Source organism: Triticum urartu, chromosome 1A (assembly GCF_056163025.1).
Source record: "Triticum urartu cultivar PI428250 chromosome 1A, HENAU_Tu73, whole genome shotgun sequence".
NCBI classification, from domain to species: domain Eukaryota; kingdom Viridiplantae; phylum Streptophyta; class Magnoliopsida; order Poales; family Poaceae; genus Triticum; species Triticum urartu.
Window position 1 is genome coordinate 257,512,644 of NC_141873.1, and position 23,261 is coordinate 257,535,904.

Sequence of the window (23,261 nt, forward strand, 5' to 3'; positions counted from 1 at the left end):
TCCGCCGCCGGTATCATGGGGTTTAGTGCATATCAAAAGATATCAGCAGCAATGCGGGTACTCGCTTATGGCATACCCGCGGATTATACCGACGAGTATCTTCGCATTGGGCAAGATACAACCACGGAGTCAGTCCGTAGGTTTGCCAAGTTGGTCATTCGGCTGTACGGTGAGCAGTATCTTCGGGCACCAAACGAGGAAGATACAAAGAGATTAATGGAAATGAATGAAAAAAGGGGATGGCCGGGGATGCTAGGTAGTCTTGACTGCATGCATTGGAGGTGGAAAAATTGCCCAAAGGCATGGCACAGAATGTATTGCGGTAAAAGCCGTGATGCTACCATTGTGCTTGAGGCCGTAGCATCTCAGGACACATGGATTTGGCATGCATTCTTTGGGTTGCCGGGAACACTCAATGATATCAATATCCTCAATAGATCTCCTTTGTTCAAAAGATTAATTTCTGGGGATGCTCCAGCTTGCAACTACAAAATCATGGACAATGAGTACTCAATGGGATACTATCTCACCGATGGCATCTATCCCGAATGGGCAACTCTTGTGAAGTCCATCAAGGAGAAAAATGGGGTGCCCTTAACAAGAAAAGAGGCTCATTTCACCAAGGCACAAGAGGCAGCCCGCAAGGATATTGAGAGAGCTTTCAGTGTTTTGCAAGCAAGGTTTGCCATAGTTCGTGGTCCAGCTCGGTTTTGGGACAAAAAAACCTTGATGAACATCATGAAATGTTGTGTGATTCTACACAACATGATCCTAGAGGATGAAAGAGGGTTAAACCTCCCTTGTTTCTATGACAATGTTGGTACCCGTGTGCAACCGGAAAGAAATCCTTCTCGCATACACGCTTTTCTTCAAGCACATCGTGAGATTGAGGATGCAACCACTCATGGTCGGCTCCGGGATGATCTAATAGAGCACCACTGGCAGTTGGATGGGCGGCGCATTGGCCCATGATGTATCTTTGTTTTACTTTTCTATGTCCTATTTGATTCGAACAATTAGTGTAATTTGCTCAAACATTGTTGTAATAATTTGAATGATTGTTGTTTTATTCGATGTTGTAATAATAACTAGAATGATTATTGTTTTATGTCAAATGTGATGGAATTTGTGATATGTCATATGATGAAATGTGATGAAATGTGTGATATATGAAATGACAGTTTTAAAGGTTGGGGTTGACGCAAAGACTAGAACCCTCAAATCCAACCCTTAAAGCAGTTTAAGGGTTGGGTTTGAGGGTTCTAGTCTTTGCCCCTGTTTTTCAACCCTTGAAAGTGTCAAAAAGTGGCACTTCTCAACCCTTAAAACTGCTACAAGGGTTTGAGGGTTTAGGGGTTCTACTAGTAATGCTCTAACCAACTTATAACCATGACTCGACGCAACCCAAACCTAACACCTAAAAACAAGCCTTTTACATCTCGGCTTGTTTTATTATTCTCAACCTGAAATGGACTGGGACGATTTATTTTGGACCTCTTAACAAAAAGTGGATACCATCCGCACGTCGGACGTGCACGTGTACAGCCACCTGGATCCCATGGACACCATCTGGACAAAAGGAGTGCATGTGTATGGCCACCTGGAAGTGGTCGCAAGAGTGACCAGCAGAGGCGCCCTTGCGGCGCCCGGTGACGGAATGCAGTGGTGCTACGTGGTGCGTTGTTGTCGGTGACACCATGCCTTCTTCCTGCCGGACGGCTGTTGGTCTGCACCGCACAGGGAAGAGTGGGGGGCTTGCGATGGAGAATGACGAGGAGGGGTGCGCCCCCCCAACCGCCAATGTCGCAGACTTGGAGGTCGCTGCCCGTGGGGAAAACAGCATGCCCGCTGCCCGTGGGGGAAACCGCATGCCCAAGATCCCCGGCGCAGCGGATGAGATCGAGGTCCTTTGTGCAGCGAAGGGCAACTTGGAGGAGCGGCAGCTGCAGACCACGCATCTCCCGCACACGCCGACGCGCTAGGAGGCCGCGCGCAGTAGCCTGCAGCCTCACCGCCGCCGACACGTGGCGGGTAGCGATCCAAGACGGAAGCGGTGACGGCGACGGCGGGGACTGGACTTGGTGGAGCGGGACTCCCGCCGACGCGGTCGATGCGGGGCCGGAGCTAACCGGCGGTGGCTGCGGCGGTGGCGCACCGGGCAGCGGCTGCTGCGGCGGAGCGCCGGGCGCGGCGGAGGCCGGCAGGAGCGGCGGCTGCCAGTGCAGCCAGGGCCAGGCGGTGGTGGCGATGGATGGCAGCTGCAGTGGCCCGGCGAGCGCGGCGAAGGCCGCCTAGTGCGGCGGCTGCCACGACAGCCAGGACGGGGCGATGGATGGCAGCTGCAGCGGCTGCTGCAGCAGCCCGGCGAGCGCGGCGGGGGCCGCTTGGTGCGGCGGCTGCCACGGCAGCCACGGCGGCGCGGTGGCGGTGAAGGGCGGCGCAGCGGGTGTGGCCCATAGGACCCGGCCAAGAACAGGTGGATCTCCTGGACCGCCTGTGTTAGGTCCCGCAGCGCCCCGGACACCTCCGGGGTGAGGACGACGGGGGCGGGCGCGACGGAGGATCCCGGCGCGGGCAGGAGCGGGGCGACGGTCGTGACCGGCAGCGGAAGAGACGGGTTGGGCGGCGGTGAAGACATGATCGAACCGAAGCTAGCTGATACCAAATTGTTATGGCGCTGCTAGAAGGAGGGCGCAAGAAGGCCGGCCGGGGGCCTTTTGCCCATGGCCGGGCAAGATGGAAGGATTTCCTTCTTAATTCTTGCTTGATTAGATTGATACATCTCCTCTCTTTATATAGAGAGGTTTACTTGACTCCCAAGCAAGGCTTACTTGACCCCTAAGAAAGCGACTCTTATCTCTAATTAACCCTAAGACTAACGGGCCCATTAGGCCCATTACGTACTCTAACAACTATTAAGAGGTACTATAAAGGCACAGAATAGTGTAGAGTTACATGAATCTTAGGGCCAGTTCTTTTGAGGTGCAGCTTATTCATAAGCTGCGATGGGAATAAGCCTCATAGAAGCTGCCGTGGAAATAAGTCCATGAGAATAAGCTATACAGTTCTTGTCTCAGCTTATGTTCCGAGTTCTCTGGAGAAAAGTCTAGAATACCCCTAAGATGTAATTGTATGACATTTAACTGAATTTTCTGTATATTGTAGCAGGAACTTGGACAACTTCATTCATACTCTCTTGCACTTGCAGAAAATACTAGCAGGACCAAACCAAATAACAATCAAAATGCTAGTGCTTGCATACAAATTTCTGAATGCATTCACTAGCAACATTCATCCTTTTTTTACAGCAAGTAGAAACTTGGACATGACCAAAAACTTCCTGTCAACAAAAATCAGCTACATGTATAACTATGTATACAGTTACCTGACATGTAACTGACAATTTCTCATGAAAATTCATATGCATCTCCGTGAATACTTCATTTAATCGCCGTGAGATTGTCAAGCATTTGCTGCTCGATGGACAATCAGAGAACTAGCAGTAGGTGGCCATGGCGTCCAGAGAAGTGCAGGTGTCGGGGCAGTGTGTTGACGACAACGGCGGCGATGTACCAGGGGCTTCTTTGCCATGGGACGAGAGTGAGCGGAGTGGGGCGTCGGGGAGGAGCAGCCGGCATCGATCCATGCGGGGAAGGGGTCGGCGTCGATCCAGTCGAGCCCGGAAGCCGACGCCCACGGCCGCCGAAGGCGGGCAGCCGTCCTGCTTGCCAGAGGGGTAGCCGGTGTGGAGCAGAGCAGAGGGAGGCGGGGGAGGAGCGCGTCTACCCAGCACCGCCGGCGTCCGAGAGGCGAGGCGAGGTCAGCGGCTGGAGGCGGGGTCGACGGCGGCGGGGAAACCCAAAAAATTCTCAATCGCGGGAGGAGAGGGATGACAGGGGTGCAGAGCGCTGCGGGTGTTTTTTTCCTTCAGGGGTGGTACAGGGGAGGGGCGCGGTGGCATTTCAGCTGTAATTGTGTTCAAGTGCGAGGGCAAAGGGATATACCGCTTCGGTTTTTAAGTGATTGCCGCGAGAAGCTGCGGGAAGCTGCCCTGCCCCCAGCTTTTTTCCATTGTGAAGGAGAGAGCTGTGGAAATAAGTTAAGCTCCACTTCTGAAATGAGTTCTTTTGGGCTTTTGGCTTATTTTCACAATAAGCTGAAATAAGCTGCAAAAGAACTGGCCCTTATGGGATAGGTCAGGTCAGGGCTATGAAAGGAACTGTCTTTTATGAGAACAAGGAAGAAGAAACGTCATTGCACTGTAGTATTTGCTATCTCTAAACCCCTCTCTCATCCAAATATATGTACATCCCTTCTAAAACCCAATCCTCTTCAAACCATGTCATCTAACCATCCCCGCAAAAAAATGTTTGTAGTTAGTAACAAGATAAGATCTGCCTTTGCATCATGATAAGAGAAATCGATAAAGAATTTTAACAAAGACATGTGCCTAAGTTTATCTATACCAATATAAAAAGACCCAAATGGGCAGATCCAAACTATCTCGACCGTCAAATCATGTTATCTAGTGGTTCAAATCGCTCCAATGTTGAGCACCAAACACGTTTTGACTCAACACTATCCCTTGAAATCTGCCATGTAATTAATATCTTACCATTCCCACGAAAAAATAATTGATATCTTACCAAATACCAACATGCAACAGATATATCTTACCTAAAATAACGTGCAACTAATATCCCACCTAATATAAATGTGCATTGCACGTACATTATTACTAGTAGCTTAAAAACTACGTTACATGAATGGATGAAAACCTAAAATTTTACCAGATTGCTAAGGTTTTACTGTAACTAGATTCCACAGCAAAGCACGGCAATGCAAAGCTGGCTCAAACACCTCTACACCAGGAAACTGAACTTAACAATATCATCAGTGTAAATGCACAAATACTCCCTCCGTCACATATTAATACCCCCCGAGTAACATTTAGAGTAAAGGTATATGTGTTATCTAAAAATTGTGTTATTTAGGCCCTATAGTTTGCACGTTTATCATCTATTAGGTGCCCAAATTTGCAAGGTTGTATCACTTAGGTCCATAAGCTTGCGAGTTAATCCATTAGGCCCCTAAATTTGCAATTTCAGCTCCTTTTTTATTAACCTAATTATCCATGAGTTGCTACTTTAGTAAGAAAAGCAGGCAGTTCCAGCATAAAGAAGCAAACTGAAGAAAGCATACCAATTTTCTTTCAGGTTCCAGAACACTGTTCAGCCGTTCAAGTACACTGTCGTCAGCCAAAGAAACTTCGTCAATAAGGAAAAGATCTCCGCTCTTCATTGCTTGCAAAAGTGGCCCATCCTGCCAAAGAAAAATTGCCTTCGACTTCTGATGAAGATGCATCAATTTCAACTTAATTTGCTCCATGTCATCAATATCTTGAGGTGGCACCTCCGGAAACAGTTCCTTTTCTTTTCTGTATCTATCAAGTATTTCATTCATACGATTCACGACGCTAATGGCTCCAGATATATCAGATGGAAATAGCTGTGAACAATAGAGAATCAGTTACCTAATTTGAGAAGTGTATATCTGCTGTTGAAATACCACATGTTAAAAACAAAGAACATACCACATCTCCAGCAACATGAATGAAAATTTTCATTCCCTTCAATGTTGAAATAAGATGCTTGTACTCCAACGCTATTGTTGACCTATCACGCACAGGACAAAATCCCTGCAAGTAACAGCATTATGCTAGTGAACCAAATATCTGAAGCACAGCAACAGCAAATAACAACTCATGGTAAAAACTTGAGAGACAACAAAACCTACCCCGATGAAGTCTGATGTCTCAGTATATTGGTGGCAGTTCAAAATGTGTAACTTCACTCCAAGAACAGCACTCAAGACCTGGCATACTGTTGTTTTCCCCCCACCAGTTTCACCAACAAGGAGGACAGGTTCCCGTGACCTGTAACAACGCTCAATGAGGAAGAATAGCCTCCACATACTTTTCGTCCAAGTGATACTGCAAAGCTCAAAAAGATATTGCATTAGATGCGGAGAAGGCAAAAACACATGCTGTAGCCTAAAGTAAATGAGAACTCACTGTCCAAAGCTTTCTTGTACTCTTTGTCTTATAGCATGAGAAGATAAGCTCTCCCCGTAGATGCTTTCCTGCAAAGAAAAAAACACTCAATTAGACGACTGGCTCAAAGGCCATGCAGCAATCATCAAACAAGTATCAACATACAGAAAAGCATAAATATGCCATGCAGAAACTCTACTTCAATATTTTTTTGCATTAATAAATAACATAACAGGGAAAGGTCACTGCAGAGCAAACAATGTCAAAAGAACAAAGAAGTATTTTCTAGAATGAGAATCCTCGCCCATCAAATAACATCCGTCCTCTAGTAGAGTATGTCAGCATATAGTTTCCAATGTATTGCAAAATTTCATACATGTACATCAACTACAAATCGACACCTTCTAGTACCTCACATTTAGAAAAACAGTCCAGTTCATTTTTACATTGAATACCTGCTAAGCAGCATCCACACATTTTCAGAAATTTAAATCATGTTATTTTAGTATCAAGTGCCATATAACATGATATCAGTGCAACATTATGATTTATCCACAAGTGTTTTTAAAAAAGTGGACTTTCATCTACCATGACATCGAATAGAAGAAAGAAAGTTAATGAATAGTTAGACATACGCCATAGAAAGATTCAACTTACCAAGTTATATAGATCAGGGATGTTGAGTTTAACACGTAGGTGACGTTCCAATGCTTCTTGAACAACTATTTTCTCATTGTCGTCCCTCAATCTCTCTGCAAGAAGTAAATACCCATCCTTAGCCAGATCCTCATATGACTTCCCCTCGAATGTTCGGTACCGATTGGCCCAACGGAATAAATCTCTTGGTGTAATGAAACCATGTCTGCCGGCAAACACTCTACTGTTTTGTCTATGCATTTGCAGATCTTTCATAACTTGAACCATTTTTGTGGCATAACTGCGAGCAACCATACAGCGCTGCTCCAAAATTGTGATTAGCTCATCTTCTGGGATTTCATCAACATTCACTTCAATGAAACGGTTGCGGAATGCCCTAGACAGCATTTTACGTCCCCCATAGAGCACAGGTGGATTTTGAGTAGCAAAAAGCATAAAGTTAGGATGAGCAGGAATAGTCTCTTGAAGCTCTGGAACAAACAGCTCCCTGTTGTCATCTAACAGCCGATTCAAAGCTTCCAAAACATCAGAAGGTGCAAGATTTAGCTCATCCAACACAATCCAGTGCCCCTCACGTACAGCCTTCACCAAAGCACCCTCCTGAAACTGAAGCTTCCCGTGACTGTCAGGGACATACGTACCAAGATATTCTTGAAGATCCGTATGCTCATGGTTGTTTATGCGGACAAATTCATGGCCAGTTTTTGCAGCAAGATACCTCACTAAGCTAGTTTTGCCACTTGATGTTGGACCTTGCAGGAGAACAGGATATCTTTTAATGTAAACAGCCCGGGCAAGGTTGACAATGTGCTCAGTAACACTGCTGGTTAACACATAGCTGGACAAAAATTCATCTGATTCGGAATCATTTAGTTGCTTAGGCTTTTCAACAAAGTAGTCAGCAAAAGAAATGCTTGGTGGCACTCTTCCATTCAACAAAAGAGATACTATTAAGTTCTTAATGATTTTTGCACTAGGGACATCCAGCATTGTAAGAAAGAACATACAGAAGCCATCATAAAGAGCTTTTCTGAAGCCAAAAGATTTCTCTGCCATTTTTACATAACCTAATGCACGAGAAAGAGATCTCAGAGTAAATTGGGGCTTCTGATTGGCTCCATCCTGCAGCTTCTCCTCAGATTCCTTTTTCGCCGCCTTATAGAAACAAACAATGCTATCTATAACTCCTTTAGCAGTATGCAGACCATCCAAATATTTACTGACAAAAAGACGGAGATCATCATCATCCATGAGATCATCAACAAAGCATTCTGTAAATCTGCTCCTAAAAGCATATGGCAACTCTCTTTTCCCAGCATCCGTTGCCGGATTCATGCAAGCAAACATACGAAAGCGAGGATGACGTTCAATATAATCCACATCACCCCTTTCAGCAAGGCACAGCGTGCCCTTCTCTCCATCCAGTACAGCACCAATTCTCTGAAGAGTCTCTGGAGGTGCAAGGTTGACCTCATCAAGCAAAATCCAATGGCCATTTCTTAAAGCTGAAACAAAAGCACCCTCTGCAAACTGAAATGACATGCCACTTGCTGAACCAAGTTGACTATGGGCAACATTTAGCCTGGAAAAAAGGGAGTCCCATTCACCCAAAGACCTTTTTCTCTTATTGGAACCCCCTTCAAGTAGCTTATGAGCATTCTTAGCACACTTCGCCAACGAATTTAATAATTTTACCCAATTCTTCTCCATTGCATATACATCAAAATAACGTAAAAGATCTTCATTCCCCTGAACAACCAAACAATTCAATTAATAAATCAATGTAGATGATCTCTATGGCTTGCATCGTGTATGCAAATCTTAGGCTTATGAACAAGATAATCTTGGTCAATAATGCAACTTATCGTTCACTTCACCCACAAGCTTAAGCCAACCTTGCAATAAACCACGAGCCACAAAAAGAAAGTTTATATGTCTTAAGCTGAACAAAATAACATTTTTAAGATTTGTCTTGGTAAGCGCATCTTAAACTTATGATCTATTAGAATATTAGAAACAATAAGATCCCAAGCTAACTGCAAGCTACATTGAGCAGGTTAGTACGGGGCAAAACCATAAGAAGCTAACAATGGCCGCACCTTTTTAGAAAAACTTTGAAAAAATAGATCCTTGAACTCCATATAAAGAGGAAAGCATATTGACCGAGCATCTGTAGGCTTAAATCCACCAAGGAGATCAGATATATCACTTTGCTGGCTTAAGTTCTGAAAGATGTCAAGACAAGATATTAGTATATTGCAAATCTCAAAAATTGTGCGACCCCGCTAGATCATATAAATTACAAAAGAGAAACACATTTTGGACTTTTTATGCCATGGCAAAAATGGAAATACAGATTTTATGCCACTAGCTGATAATCTTCTGTCCTTTCAAACATTTGCAAACAGTAACACTGACACATGCTGTATTGCTGTGCCCAACTTCCACCATGGCCACTGGTGAAGCAAATGGTAGCCAGGGCAGCACTACTGAATGGTGTAGAGGTGCTTTAGGAGATTATATCCTTTCCACAATATTAAAACTTTTGCACCAGCATAAGCAGATACAATCAATTTCTGGGTAACAAATTTGATAATCAATGGATTTGCAATGGTAAACAAGTTATGCTTTCAACACAAGGTAATTTGTTACTGTTTGTCCGTACCACTACAGTCAAAGGTTGTTTAAGCCAGGAAGCAAGATTTTGCACGAGAGTAGTCTTCCCCGTGCCGGTTTCGCCAACAAGAAGAACAGGCTCATTGAACTTTATTGAACATGCAACCCTCTCAAGAACATCTAGTGCGCTGCGAATATCAGCAAAAGGCCCCTTCTGAATTAATGCCTGCATAGTTTTTAAACCCAGCGTGAGCAAACAAACAGAAGCTTACAAAATAATACTCCCTCCGTTCCTAAATATAAGTCTTTGGAGAGATTCCACTATGGACCACATACGGAGCAAAATGAGTGAATCTATACTCTAAAATGCATCTAGATACATCCATATGTTGTCCATAGTGAAATCTCTACAAAGACTTACATTTAGGAACGGAGGGAGCACCTCTGTAGTGACCTAAAACGTCTTATAAAAGTTTACAGAGGGAGTATGTACTAAAGAAAGGAATAGTAATTACTGGTTTGTCGCTGCATTGCAGAGTAACTCTGCCAACTTGCAAGTCAGTGTGCCGAGCCTGTGTTTTAGGAACTATTAATTTTGTCAAAACCAAATAAACAAAACATGTGTTATAGATAAGAAATTGCTACACATGCCTGAATAATGGGCTTGTCGGTAGGATGCATGGTTTCTGCCTGATGAAATAAACCCAATATTCTAGCAATTTCTCTTGCTACATATTGCCTTTTATCCGGAGATGATAAGGAAGCAGCAAAAATATCAGCAGCCTGGATTTAGGAAGACAAAGGTTACTGAGAGCCTGGAAAGCTCATGGTATCCCCATGGGAAGTTGTTTCTTATGAATCACTGGTTCCCACTAGGAAAATGGCATGGCAACATGAGTGCATATCAAAAAAAATCATCTTTCCTACCATGTACTTTATGTAGGTGCCTTTTCACAGACAGCAGTACTGTTCTACATTATACAGCATAACCATACTGCAAGTCCATTAACACTATATCCTTAAATAAAAATACTGTAGACAAAGTTTAGCTGCCAACATTTGGCCTTGTATCATGGGATTGGAATTCAACTCCAAGAATAGTAGTGTTTTGGAGTATTGCATCCAAAGTGATCGTAAAATACATGTCTGATGATGAAGAATTATACAATGGTTCAGTTCTCAAAGTGTTATTACATTCATAAAAGCAGAATAATCAAATAGTCATTTTTTCTTCTCAACGCATGCATTCGGATACTCGTAAACAAAAATACTTTCAATCATGTCCAAGATGCAAGTTGAACAAGCTGGTTTTCATCACATTAATTCTAGTTATAATGGTATTGGAGTATAGATAGGGCAAACCAAAACATGTTTAAAAGTGACAAATCTAGATTATGCAGTCACAACATTTGACTGCAGGCTTCCCACAATGACAAGGGCCGGTAGCCACAGGTAGAATGTCAAAATACATATTAGAAGGAAGAGAAAACAAAAACCTCATAATAGATGAATTGGTAACCACTAGATGCAAGTCCCAGACCCTCAAAGTTGAGATCAACTCCAACTATTCTCTTGCACCATTTGAGCAGGTCCCTAACAAATGAAGATTGTAAGGATTGTTCTCATCGAATGTTAAAATAAGAAATACACTGTAACAGCAAGAATTATGCACCTTAATGAGAATCTGTGTAGAATGCCATCAGAAAAACCTCCAGCTAAGTTGAGCCCACCAAACTGGTAAGATACCAGAGAATTGACCTTCTCAAAGGTATCTACATGGAGATATGTTAGTTACACAATTCACAACAACAAAAACGACAATATAATTCTATCTACCTATGAGTTTAGAGGAGATAGTATCCAAGCTTGGGTAGCATCCATTAACTATATTAACCATGTCTTCACGGTTAGGTTCTCCCAGCATCACTTTTCTCCACAGGCCACTATAGGTTAACCTCCCTGATTGAAAAGATTCAAACAATGAATGATTGTCAGATTACAGGTCACTACTTTGCTCATTGAAGATGAGAAGTTGTGGGGTTGTAAAAATGTACAACTATCACTCTGTGGTTGAATAGTTTGTATCACGACTCTGGTTTTATGTAATTTTCAAGTACACACCTATGAGCAGAAATGTTTTGTGGTGCATAGTAAAGCAAGATGTGACATATTATGCAGTATTTTAATCAAATGGACAAACCTTCCAGGGCATGTGAAAAATCATGCTTTGAGGTGGTGACAGTAGCAAATAAACGGAAACCATCGGCAACTTCAACTGCCTGCGTTAGAAATTAAAAATCCGCAACTGGTAAGCACCACCAGGCAAGTGGCATTCATCAAAATGTACACATATTCGGTACTTTTAACAACAGAAATAATACACCTCTTGCAGTCGCATTGTAGTTATAATTACGTTAAACAATTAAAAGAAAAAGGCAATTTCACCTCCGCATGCCCAATTGAGAAGGAGCTTGAACCTTCCAATAAGGGTAGTAAGATTGACTGCACATCAGTGGGTGCCTTGTCGATGTCTTCAAACACAATCCAAAACCCTTTGACAATGGCCTGACCCATAAGATGGTAAAGATAAATATGTGAGAACAATCCCCCAGAAATATATATAGGGTCTGACCAAATCAAGGTGCCAAGGCACTGGTGCCCCAGATAATTTACCTATATACATATACATACATACATACATAAAGAGAGAGAGAGAGAGAGAGAGTGAGAGAGAGAGAGTAATGCTCATGTACAGACCTGTGTGAGAGAACCAGGAGCCCACTTGAATTCACCAGGTTTTTCAGTGCAAACATAACTCCCAACTAATGTCCGGCCATCCATTTGCTCGTCCATGTGGATAAAAAGTACTGCAAACATAATTGGCAATAAGCACTTAGTAAAAAATATGCACTGAGAATTACCAGTATCAGGGATGACATGATTAGTTGAGTTCCAAAAGTGTCGAGAAGATATAGTTTTCAATGGACAAAATTACAATGAAAGAACACTTTCATTCAAACTTACTATGACAAGTGCAGACCATGGGTTTGGCTTAACTCAAGTACTGCATGATAAAACAGGGAGTTCACCTCTCTATTGCTGGAACACAACATTCCTATGCAGCTATTTTCATGATATAAATATCTAACGAACCTCTATTTCCCCTTTCTGATTGTCAAGTGCAAGTGTCAACACATTAACAGTGAAATAGATTGTGTTGTATACAAAACTGAATACTGGCTGTACATGTTTTTCTGGAATAAACAGGCCAACATGTATATTAATAAATTTCAAGTCAGAAATTAGCAGACAATAGAATGCTTTACCGGTGAGTATACAACAGTTTCCATGGTATACTCCCTACAGGTGAGTACGCAACAGTTTCCATGTGCGCTCTCTTTTATACATATATAAGTACATAATCCTATAGAAAAATCAATTGGGCAGAACCTTCAGGGTAGTTTTGAACTTGCATAAAACCTTCTAGCAGATTTCTAAATGTTATACCAGTTGCAGGTTACAGATATATACCTCGATTCCCGCAATTCTTTGCCAACTCATTAATGAGTGCGGTTTTCCCCGCTCCAACCGGACCATAGAGAAGTACAGGCCACCTCTGGCTAACTGCCATCAGAGCTACCTCATGACTCTTGTGCATAGTAGCAGTGAGCACAAACGGACTAACAGAGAAAAACAACTTAGAAATTGTATAAGCAAGATGAATCTAGCAAGCCATAGAGCAATTGTAGTTAGATGAAATGAAATGCTCATACCATATGTTACATCCAATGTTATATTCCTTTCCCGTTGTAACCTCTGACCAATCCAACAAAGTATCAGACAAAGAAGTTAAATCAATGTTAGAATTGCCTTCCTCAGTCTGCAGATACAAAGAGGCTTTCTCTAACGAAGTGTCCGTGCAAAACTCCTTCCATCTACAAATCAATAAGTGTACCATTGAGACATGGAAGTCGACATCAAGAGAAAACAATATTAAAACAGAGTGTGAAAAGGAACCTCAGTAAACATGTAAATGCATCATCCGCCCCAAGACCAAAACTTGCATTGCCCATATCACTTGCTTTAAAAACCACCACGAGTATTTGTATTGCACACCATCTTAAATCCAATACAACACTATGAAGTGAGTCGTCCGCTAGCCTATAATCAGTTGTACCATTTACAAGGTCCAAAAAGCAAGACCAGTCCCATTGTTCACAAAATACCCTGGGTTCCAATTCTAGAAACCGGTATGATACTTGGGTGGCATCAAGGAACAGATGTAATCCCTGAAAGCAAATAACAATAAACATGTCACCGCACTGATAAAAATGGTTTATTAGTATGAACTCTGCGGAAGACGCGCCTAGAGAAAAAGGCTAGTAGTGCCACATGCAAAAAAAAAGAAATGCAGCACAAAAATCGCATTATGTCTCCACAGAATGTATAAATATTTTAGCAACACTAACTTGCCACTTTTTAAACTCACATTAACACACTGCATTCATCAAAATAATGTTACTTTGTCACTGATTTAGTACAACTTTGTACTTGTACTAAATCGGCGACAATTAATATGGATCAGAGGGAGTAACATTATGTGAACAAGCAAATAAGTTGCTGAGGTAATTTTGCAGAAAGGAGAAAAAACATGGGCTTCAAATTTACCACATGAATATTAATACCTTAGTAAACGATGAAACACCTTCACAAAGAAGTCTCTGGAATGGCGGTGGAGAGAACTTGAAATACTTTAATACGCGTCTGCAAAAATAACAGTTTTTAGCTAATTATATAACATAGAGCAGCTCATCATCACTTACATGCCATGATTGCACGAAATAGTTAATGTAACTGTGGAAGATGAAATTTATAATAAGTGAACAGCAGTTATTATAAAATTTATCAAACCAATAAACCAAATACGTCTTGTGAATTCTAATCCATTAGTTCTCTCTGATGGGCTTATGTGATTTGCTGAGAAGTAGACCACTAAATCACTGCATGCTACTTTTCAATAGAATGAATTTATCACTAGTCCTTAGGATGTACTCCCTCCGTTCCTAAATATTTGTCTTTCTAGAGATTTCAACAAGTGACTACATACGGAGCAAAATGAGTGAATCTACACTCTAAAATATGTCTATATACATCCATATGTGGTAGTCCATTTGAAATCTTTAAAAAGACAAATATTTAGGAACGGAGGGAGTAATAAATAACTCTAGCACCAAGTGAAATAATATCACAACATACTCCCTCCTTTTTGGTTTGTTAAGGCACACGTGTACTCCTAGATCATTTTGATCAACGAAATGTGAGTTATGTGCCACCGAAAGTATACTATTAGAAACGTCTTTCATATACAAATTGAATGGTACTGTTTTGTACAATATAATACATATTTAAGTAGTAAAATTGATGATCCAAGAATATGCAAACGCCTTGTAAACTGACAGTCCTGCCTGAAAATTACAATACCTGTGTAAGCATGCTTGAATTCTTGATCCTATCTGAGACTAGTGGACTGTAGCTTTACAGATTTCTCAAGATAAAATAACTAATAAAGCCTGCCATAAAGTTTTTCTGTGTGACTTGGACTTGCTACATGTAATTCCAAGATTTAAGTGAACCATTAAATACCTACCCAGAGAGACTGTCAAATGCAGTAACTATTGTCCATACTCACTATATACAGGCATGGACGGTACACGTGGTATTGCCTCAATTCTGACCAGAGGAGATTTTAGAGGAGATTTTGATCATTTTTCAAAGTATATATGTGGAAGAAATGGAATTTCATGAAGACCTCTGTCCATGTCACTTTCCAAGCTAAACGGCTAATGGCAGGATGGGGCAACAGCGCTGAATGAAGTTTAACTAGCCAAACATAGACAGCAGATCCACCAGAAATCATTTAGGGTAAATTCCGCATGAAAATCATTGAATCATACATAAATCTATGTTAATTGTTGTGAATACCAAGGGTCGTTGCTAAAGGAAATAACCAGGACACAGACAGTGACACAAAAGGAAGCAACAAATTTTCACGCACATTCAACTCTGAGGACAGCATGGACATACCATACACAATGATCCTGGTCAAGCAAAAATTGTCCAACTGGCAGATCAAAATGACCGCATCGTTATTGTTAGCTAAGACCTGAGGTTAGATGCATTAACTATTTTGATAACATTGCATTGGTTATTGGAGATAACTAAGAGAGGACTCGTCCTGTTACAATTAAGAAAATTAGATGAATTATTAGTCTAGACCGCCTCTCCTTGATTTAGTTCCTCTTTACCTCAGCAAGAACCATCTGCCACCCTCTTCAAAGGGTCATTCTTCCTTCAAACCAGTGACGCCAACCTCTTTTCTACATTATTTCCTCATTAATGTAGTAGTGTACGACACAAAGGTAGCTATTTTTGTTTTCCCTATATAAATGCAAGAGATACCACTAATATAATTTATCAAACTGCGAGTATCTACAAATTGATTTCCATTGCCCTTCAGTGTTTAGCAGTTGCCTTTTAACAGGATTGTAGATAGCCTCAGCAAATGGCATATCACTTCACATACTTTCTCAGTGTCAATGCAGAACTTTGTGTGACGCAACCCCTAACTTTTCTGATAACTGTAAAGTCAAATGTAATGCGACGCTCCCCAGGAACATGGGAGGTCAATGGGTTCGTGTATGTTGAAATAGACCTGGTCCCAGAGTACACGATATGGGATATTATACCACAAAATATAAACAAATACAGAATCTAACTCAAATGAACACTGAAGACAATTTGATACAGAGCCTGACTCAGATGAACTCAAAGGTCAAAACTGAAAACGATTTGCCAGATTCCACACATCGTCAAAATTCTACAGAAAAGACGTTTATACTGAGTACAAAGCATTGAAAGTTAAACCTTCTGTGTGACTCGACCCATTAAACGAATGCAAACATTTCTAGTGGCATGGAAATTTTGGTGTGTCCATACCTAATAGAAGGTCAGTGTTGCGGTGACTTTGAGTAATAACGAACTAAATGACGAGTCAATTTTTTGTACCGAAATACAGATGTGCAAACAGATAAACACGTTGATTGTAGCACTCGAAATTTAAATTCCATTGAATCATGCGAGAGTGGCGTGGGAAACGACAGCCAGTTTACCGAATCAAGTGGGGCGCAAGGTCGAGGGCCCGGGAGAGCGCGAGGCACGCGAGCTCGTGCAGCCGCAAGCCCCTTCCCCTGGAGAGGTAGAACTCAACGACGCGGGTATCCCCCTCCCCGACCTCCTCCTCCTGGCTGGATACACTGTCGACGAGGAGGGCGGGCGCTGCGGTGCGGAGGAGCTCAGAGGCGTGGTCGACGAGTGCGGGCGCGAGTGGACGGAAGCAGCCGATGATGGGGACGGTGTAGCGTGGGTGGAGGAGCGGCTCGGCGAGCGCTGCGGCGAAGTCGTCCCAGGTAGGTGCGGCGGGCGCAGACGCGAGGGCGAGGAGGCACGGGTCGGCGCCGAGCGCGGGGCAGCGGGCGAGGAGGCGCGAGAGGGCGGCGGAGGTGGAGAAGCTCCGGTCGAGCGACATGTCGGGCGGCAGCGACACCGGCAACGGCGGTTGGGGGGAAGGGAAGTCGTCAAATTTCTGTGTGCGTTGCGTATATATGGGGGCGCTGGGTTTAGGGTTTTAGGTCGAGTCTTGCCGGTGCGGAGGTAGCGCCGTGGCGGTCACGTTCGGCTCGGTTGGGGACCTGATTAGGGCGGTTTGGAGGATTTTTATAAAAAACACATAGAAATAAGGATCTTGGAAGAAAAAAATTATAATACGTTCGGTTTGCAGGAAATGTGTATAGGAATTTCGTAGAAATACTATTCATTTCCTGTGTTTTTGAAGAAAATTACACATCCACTCAGGCATCCTTTGGTTCATAAGGTAGAAAAATTGTAGGAATAGAGAAGTCATAGGAAATGAGATAATATGTATCTCAAACCCTATGAGTAGGAATAGAAAAGAAGATGCCCTTTAATTCACATCATAGGATTTTTTTTTCATTGAGTCTAGGCTAATGTTTATTTTCCTATAAAATGTGGAGAATAGGAAGAATTTCTCCATAAAAATAGGGTTCCATTCCTACAAACCAATGGGCTCTAAAGGAATTTTTCCTATAGAAATCATATCCCATAAAATTCCTACAAGATTCCTATAAACCAAAGGAAGCATCAAAACTTATTTTGCGCATAGGAACGAGGCGAGTCAATTCCTTAGGGTGGCAAGTGTCATCCTATAAAATTCTTATACTAGTCCTAATTCCTACGTTATGAAATCCTCCAAACTGAATGAGTCCTAAAACTTTTTTTTTCCTCTGTATATACTCTACTACTACTCCCTTTTGTTTCAAAATAATTAAAGTCTTGAGATTTTTATATTTTACTCCCTCCGTTCTTAAATATAAGTCTTTTTAGACATTTTAAATGGACTACAACATAGGGATGTATGTAGACATATTTTAGAGTGTAGATTCATTTATTTTGCTCTGTATGTAGAATGTAGTTATTTGTTGGAATCTCGAAAAAGACTTATATTTGAGAATGGATGGAGTATAAATTATAAGCTTTTTAAAGTTTAATCAAATCTATAGAAATATATACTCCCTTTATTCCTAAATATTTGTTTTTTTAGGGTGTGCTTGGCTGCAGTCATGGGCCGAAATGTCACGGGTTCAATCCATTCTAAGGCCTCGTTCTCGCGTTCGGTTATCAAGTGGAACGATCATCCCCTCGTTCCCACAAACCGAATATTCGGGCCAAATCCGAAACGGAGTGAGACCTCCAAATCGAGCGGACCACGCCGAACCGCTCTTCTCCTCGCGCTCGCGCAACCCTATCTCTCTCGGGCGATTTGATTTTTTGCCACCCCTTACTTTGGACTTTGATAATTTGCCAATCCTTACTTTGTAATTGATCTGGTGACACTTCTTTGTTTGGACTTTGATCGTTTGCCACTTTTCAACACAAAACAAACTTTGTAAATAATAGACAACATAAGTGAACAAAATAGAGGACTATTATACCCTTGTACCTCTCTGATCCAAACATACCACAGGATGAACTCGTACTCCTGTACCTCCCTCCTCTCCTGCACCTTCCTGCTGCTCCTTGCTGGCCCTTGCTGCTCCTCGCCGGCCCTTGCTGCCCTGCTGCTGCCGCCCCCTCTTGCTCCCCTCATGCATCTTCTACCCTGCCGCTACTGCCCCTACCACTGGAGTCTCCTTTTGCTGCTGCTCCTCGTCAAGTTTTGGTCCAAATTTGCTCAAACTAGTTGAAATGCATAGATTCGTTGAACCAATGATCCAAATTGCATGAAACTTTCTCAGATTAGTCACACATATATGAATGATTTACTGTATTTTTTTCAATTTTTTCTGACAACTTTTAAATTTCGGTCAAAATGTGGTCAAACTAGTTAATCTGAAAGTTGAGATGCATTTTCCCGTTGAACCAATGATCCAAATTGCATGAAACTTTCTCAGATTAGTCAAACATATATGAATGATTTACTGTAATATTTTCAATTTTTTCTGGGTTGTTCGGAAAAAAGTTCAAATTTTGGGCAACATATTGGCCCAATTTGGACAGCATTTTGCTTGTTATTTCACTTTTCAAGATATGTATGCACAGAACAGAAAATTCAAACATATATTTCCAGATGAACATATTCATACACCATGACACAATATCAAGACAATATAGCAAAATAAAGCAGTTTAACATGATCATACACCATCTACCATAAGGCCATAATTTCTGCCATGTTTTACAACCAAAAGCAGGAGGCCATTGTAACTGCCATGTTACAACCAAAAGCATAACACAATAGTTGCTGCCATGTTACATCCAAAGTAAAGGATGCTAAGTTTGTCATATTACAACCAAAAGCATAGAGAAGATCAAGCACAATACTAGTACTTCCTTCTCTTTGGGGTCAACTTTCTAGCTTTCGAGCTTGAGGCCATGTCATATGTTATCATGGTGTCCTCCACAGTTGGGGTAGGTTGCTGCGACGCCTCATCAGCCAATGCCATGGCCAACATCCTTCTTGTGACTGGATTGGGACTTCCTTGGAGACTCTGTGGCATAGTGATCATGTGCCTGGTTGGAGTGACAGCCACATCAAGTTGTGGTGCTGCATGTGTTGCCTCATCAGCCAACGCCGAAGCCAGCATGCTGCATGTATCGAGAAATGTAATAAGTGCAAGTTAAAATAGACATTGTTGTAGTATGTGGATGTGTTACCTTCTTGTCACTGGTTTGGGACTGCCTTAAAGACTTTGTGGCATGGTGATCATGTGCCTATTGGGAGTGACAACTTCAGGTTGTTGGGATGCCACTTCAGGTTCCAGTGCTGAGGCATCATCATCAACTGGATATCTTGGTGCTCTCTTCTTTCTTTTCCTGCACAAGGTAGTACACAGTAAAATAAGTGATGAAATAAACATTGATCATTACAAGTGATGAAATAAACATAGATCATTAAACGTACCTTGGCCTTGGTCCATTCAGCGGACAGGTGGACTGCCTGTGGCCTAAAATGTGGCATCTTTTGCATCTATTCTTGCTGCCTAGCTGTTTTGGTTCTTTCTTCTTTTTAGGACCACCATCTCCACCTTCAAGGAAGCTCTTGTACATGTTTTTTCTAGGCCTTCCAACACCTATTTTCTTGTCTAATGGAGCCTCCATGTCAAATGGAAATTGTACATGTGGCCATTGAGACCTATCTGTCAATGGCTCAACCTCTCCAGCATATGCTGCCCAAAACTTCTCTAGAGAGAAATAGTCATGCACATAATCCTCCCATTTGGGGTTCCTTCTATCCAGCAAGAAAGCAAGTGCATGCTCACAAGGCTTCCATGTGTGCTGCCACTCCAAGCACGTGCATTCGCTTTGGGTAGTTTTCACAACATGTCGCAAGTTGTATTTACTTGTATCCCTCACCTCACAACTTGCAACTCCAGATTTCCCAACTTTCAAATGTTTAAGTCCCCTTGTCCTATTATGAATTTGTTGGATGATGGCTGGAATAATTTTTCCTTTCAGTTTCATTCCAATCTTTCTCCTTTTCTCACGAAGTTTCATGACTAGCTCTCTAAGAGTGTCAGCTAGCTCATCAGGTGGCAACTCTTTGTAATCTTCAATCCAGCCATTAAAAGACTCGACAAGGTTATTATTGATGTAATCACATTTAATTGAGGGGTCAAACATGCATCCCATCCATTTTAAGCTATGGTATATTGAGAGATACTCATGCACATCAGGTGCTTCTGCTAGGATTTTATTCATGTGGTAGTTAAAAACTTGTGGCCTATATGCCCTAGCAGCTGGCCACATTCTGCCAAACACATCTCCTTGGAACTTTTTAGAGAAGTTAGCCATGAGATGCCTAAAACACTCTCTTTGATCTGCACGAGGGAATATTTTTTTGACTGCATTCTCTAAACCTTTACATGCATCTGTGCATATAGCTAGAGGGGAAACATGACCTAATGCCCTGTTTAGTTGTGACATGAACCATGTCCAATTTTCATCGGTTTCACCGTCAATGAATGCAAATGCTAGAGGGTACATCCAATTATGCCCATCTAATGCTGTACAAGCTGCTAAGTGACCTCTCCATTTACTGGTGAGTGCAGTTGAATCTATACTAAGATATGATCTACAACCAACTTTAAAGCCATCAATGCAAGGTTTAAGAGCCATAAAGATTCGGTTAAAGCGAACAATACCGTGAACCATCTTCATATCCACCTCTACAATGCTGCCTGGGGATCTCTTCTCAACTTCTGCTTTGAAGTTAAACAAATATTGAAAACTCTGCCTCATGCTACCATATATCTCTTTCTGTGCTATATCTTTGCCTTTCCACACTGTATGATACTCAATGGTTGTGCCATATGTATCTTCCAAATGCCCCAACAGCTCTTTGCATCCAATAGTAGGGTCACTCTGTATAATGGGTACAGTCCTCTGTGCTACCCATCCTTGAGATGTCATGCTGCTTTTTATTCTACCAGTAGAAGAGCACTTGTGCTTCACGGAAATCTTGGTAACCTGCAATACAAGAAGAAACACATCACAACATAGGAAAAACTTATGAAAAACATAGAAAAAACAACAACAATAACAATCCTTAAATAGAACGTTAGTACCCTTATGCTTTGTCCATCAGTCCTTATTCTAGCTGTAATCCTCCATGGACAACCCTTGGCTCTACATTTGCCAAGATATCTTTTCTTATCAGTCTTATATCCCCAAATGTCAATTTCCCTTTTAATTGCATATTGTCTGATAGCCATCCTAAAATCTTTCATTGAAGGAAACAAAGCACCAAGATACATCTGCGGGTTCTCTTTGTCATATGCAATCTCCTCCTCTGGTGGCAGCCTCAATGAAAAGCTGACGATCCTCCTCATCGGTCATGTAAACTTCCTCACTAGGTGGAGAAGGTGGTGGCTCGGGGACCGCCTCATCGTTGATACCAAGAATATCACACATATTCTCTTCGGTTATGAGAATGTCGACATCATTGATACCAAGAGGATCGCACATATTGTCATCACATATGGGAGGATCTATCTCAATCAAGCTCCAATCTATGGGTGGTTCTTCCTGAGTAAGCACAGAGGACTCACATCTCTCACTACTATCAACCACATCACAAACACTTTGAAATTGCATTGTAGCTGGGTGGTCAACATCATCCGGTGAAAACTCCATATCATCTGGAAAAACTCTATACTGACTCCCCATTGTCTGTGCCAACTCAAAAGCTGACAAGTTTGAATTATCAACAACCATAGATGAGCTAGCACTGCATTCTACAGAAGTGTTTGTTGTTGCCTTCTTACTAGCAACACTTGGCTTTTGGGAGCTGGTGGGTTTTTGGGTTTTCTAGGAGCACTTGGCTTTTTGGGGGCAACTAATTTTTTAGGAGCTGGTGGTTTTATGGGATTTGTTGGGGCAGTTGGCTTTTTGGGAGCCCTCTTCTTTCCTACTTTCTTTGCAATCGGTGCCTCCAATGTAACAACCTCAGCTAACAGAAACGATTTCTTGGCCTCAAAGTCCCAATGATTGCCAATAAAGTGCGAACTCAGTTGTTGACCATTAAGTACAAGATCAACAGTGCTCTCAATGGTGTCTAATGCAAACAACCGCACCTCTTGGCCAATCCCCATTTTGATATGTTGTGCCACAGCTTCATTGAAGCTAACCCATGACATACCGGAAATGTTAAAATCAAACACAACATCATGCTTGTCAACAACTTGCTCGCTTCCATCATCAAGCTTGTAGACATAAGGAGCTACTCTAATAGTTAATGTATACACCAGCGGCGGCTGATGCGGCCTACTCGATAATGACCAATAACAAACAACATACGATGGAGTTAGCGTTTGTTCACTAACGTGCATTCAGATGAGCACCAAAAATAAGCTACTTTGCTTTCTCACCTCGGCTTGGGAACAAGCAAAGGAGGAAAGTCGAAGCCGTCTGCAACAACGTGCTCACCCCTCTCCGGTTCAGCCATCTCCAACACCTAGCTCATCTGAGTTATGTGGCCTGTAACAGCAAGAAATCAAGCAAACATCATGAGATATACAACAGCAAGTAAGCAGCTCGTGTACAGAATGACTTAGAACATCAACAGGGTCAACTTGCTCGTGTACAGCACATAGCTGCAGCAGCAGAAGCACACAAAGCAGCGGTGGCACACCACGGCCACAACCAAGCCAGAAGCCGCCTCGCCGCCTGCCCTAACCCTAGGGTCGGCCGCCGCTGCTCCGCCTAATGGTTACCCTAACCCTAGGGGCGCCGCCGGGGAGATGAGCGCAAGAGAGGGAGGGAGCAGGAAAGAGGAAGGGGGGAGAGGGACTCGCCAGGGCCG

At 42.4% G+C, this 23,261-nt stretch overlaps 3 protein-coding genes and 1 pseudogene across 4 annotated transcripts in view; all 4 read right to left on the reverse strand.

Annotated features, from left to right (window-relative positions):
* The window catches only part of LOC125555588 (midasin-like protein), a 38,499-nt gene extending 21,525 nt beyond the window's left edge, over nt 1-16,974 (reverse strand). For both annotated transcript variants that reach the window (XM_048718500.2, XM_048718492.2), the window contains exons 1-20: nt 16,495-16,974; nt 14,011-14,089; nt 13,343-13,614; nt 13,099-13,260; nt 12,857-13,005; nt 12,083-12,192; nt 11,771-11,890; nt 11,526-11,604; nt 11,162-11,284; nt 10,998-11,097; nt 10,822-10,918; nt 9,977-10,108; nt 9,841-9,897; nt 9,375-9,551; nt 8,809-8,934; nt 6,710-8,458; nt 6,074-6,141; nt 5,797-5,992; nt 5,594-5,698; nt 5,203-5,508 (exon numbers count right to left, since the gene is read on the reverse strand). In XM_048718500.2, the coding sequence (XP_048574457.2) occupies nt 5,203-5,508; nt 5,594-5,698; nt 5,797-5,992; nt 6,074-6,141; nt 6,710-8,458; nt 8,809-8,934; nt 9,375-9,551; nt 9,841-9,897; nt 9,977-10,108; nt 10,822-10,918; nt 10,998-11,097; nt 11,162-11,284; nt 11,526-11,604; nt 11,771-11,890; nt 12,083-12,192; nt 12,857-13,005; nt 13,099-13,260; nt 13,343-13,614; nt 14,011-14,089; nt 16,495-16,910 (4,623 nt within the window). In that variant the 5' untranslated portion in view covers nt 16,911-16,974. The remainder of the gene's footprint in view (nt 1-5,202; nt 5,509-5,593; nt 5,699-5,796; nt 5,993-6,073; nt 6,142-6,709; nt 8,459-8,808; nt 8,935-9,374; nt 9,552-9,840; nt 9,898-9,976; nt 10,109-10,821; nt 10,919-10,997; nt 11,098-11,161; nt 11,285-11,525; nt 11,605-11,770; nt 11,891-12,082; nt 12,193-12,856; nt 13,006-13,098; nt 13,261-13,342; nt 13,615-14,010; nt 14,090-16,494) is intronic.
* On the reverse strand, nt 1,277-5,196 carry LOC147990760 (uncharacterized; annotated as a pseudogene).
* A 2,307-nt stretch (nt 16,975-19,281) lies between the features above and the next one.
* Nucleotides 19,282-22,904, reverse strand: LOC147990761 (uncharacterized). The gene is made up of 3 exons (XM_087531391.1): nt 22,828-22,904; nt 22,534-22,723; nt 19,282-19,518 (listed from the first exon to the last, which is right to left on the reverse strand). Exons 1-3 carry the CDS (start codon nt 22,902-22,904, stop codon nt 19,282-19,284), a joined length of 504 nt encoding a protein of 167 aa, XP_087387517.1.
* Nucleotides 19,523-21,370, reverse strand: LOC147990762 (uncharacterized). The gene is made up of 3 exons (XM_087542889.1): nt 19,863-21,370; nt 19,690-19,774; nt 19,523-19,546 (listed from the first exon to the last, which is right to left on the reverse strand). Exons 1-3 carry the CDS (start codon nt 21,368-21,370, stop codon nt 19,523-19,525), a joined length of 1,617 nt encoding a protein of 538 aa, XP_087399015.1.
* Nucleotides 22,905-23,261: the final 357 nt, after the last annotated feature.

Excerpts from the sequence above, each read along its gene's own strand:
- LOC147990762 (XM_087542889.1), bottom strand. The coding sequence starts at position 21,370 with ATGACATCTCAAGGATGGGTAGCACAGAGGACTGTACCCATTATACAG. Across the intron at positions 19,775-19,862 it reads CTGAATGGACCAAGGCCAAG|GAAAAGAAAGAAGAGAGCAC; the intron begins GTACGTTTAATG and ends TACCTTGTGCAG. Across the intron at positions 19,547-19,689 it reads TGGCATCCCAACAACCTGAA|CATGCTGGCTTCGGCGTTGG; the intron begins GTTGTCACTCCC and ends CGATACATGCAG.
- LOC147990761 (XM_087531391.1), bottom strand. The coding sequence starts at position 22,904 with ATGGCTGAACCGGAGAGGGGTGAGCACGTTGTTGCAGACGGCTTCGAC. Across the intron at positions 22,724-22,827 it reads TTGCTTGTTCCCAAGCCGAG|GCCGCATCAGCCGCCGCTGG; the intron begins GTGAGAAAGCAA and ends ATTATCGAGTAG. Across the intron at positions 19,519-22,533 it reads AAATGGGGATTGGCCAAGAG|GCAACACATGCAGCACCACA; the intron begins GTGCGGTTGTTT and ends TTGGCTGATGAG.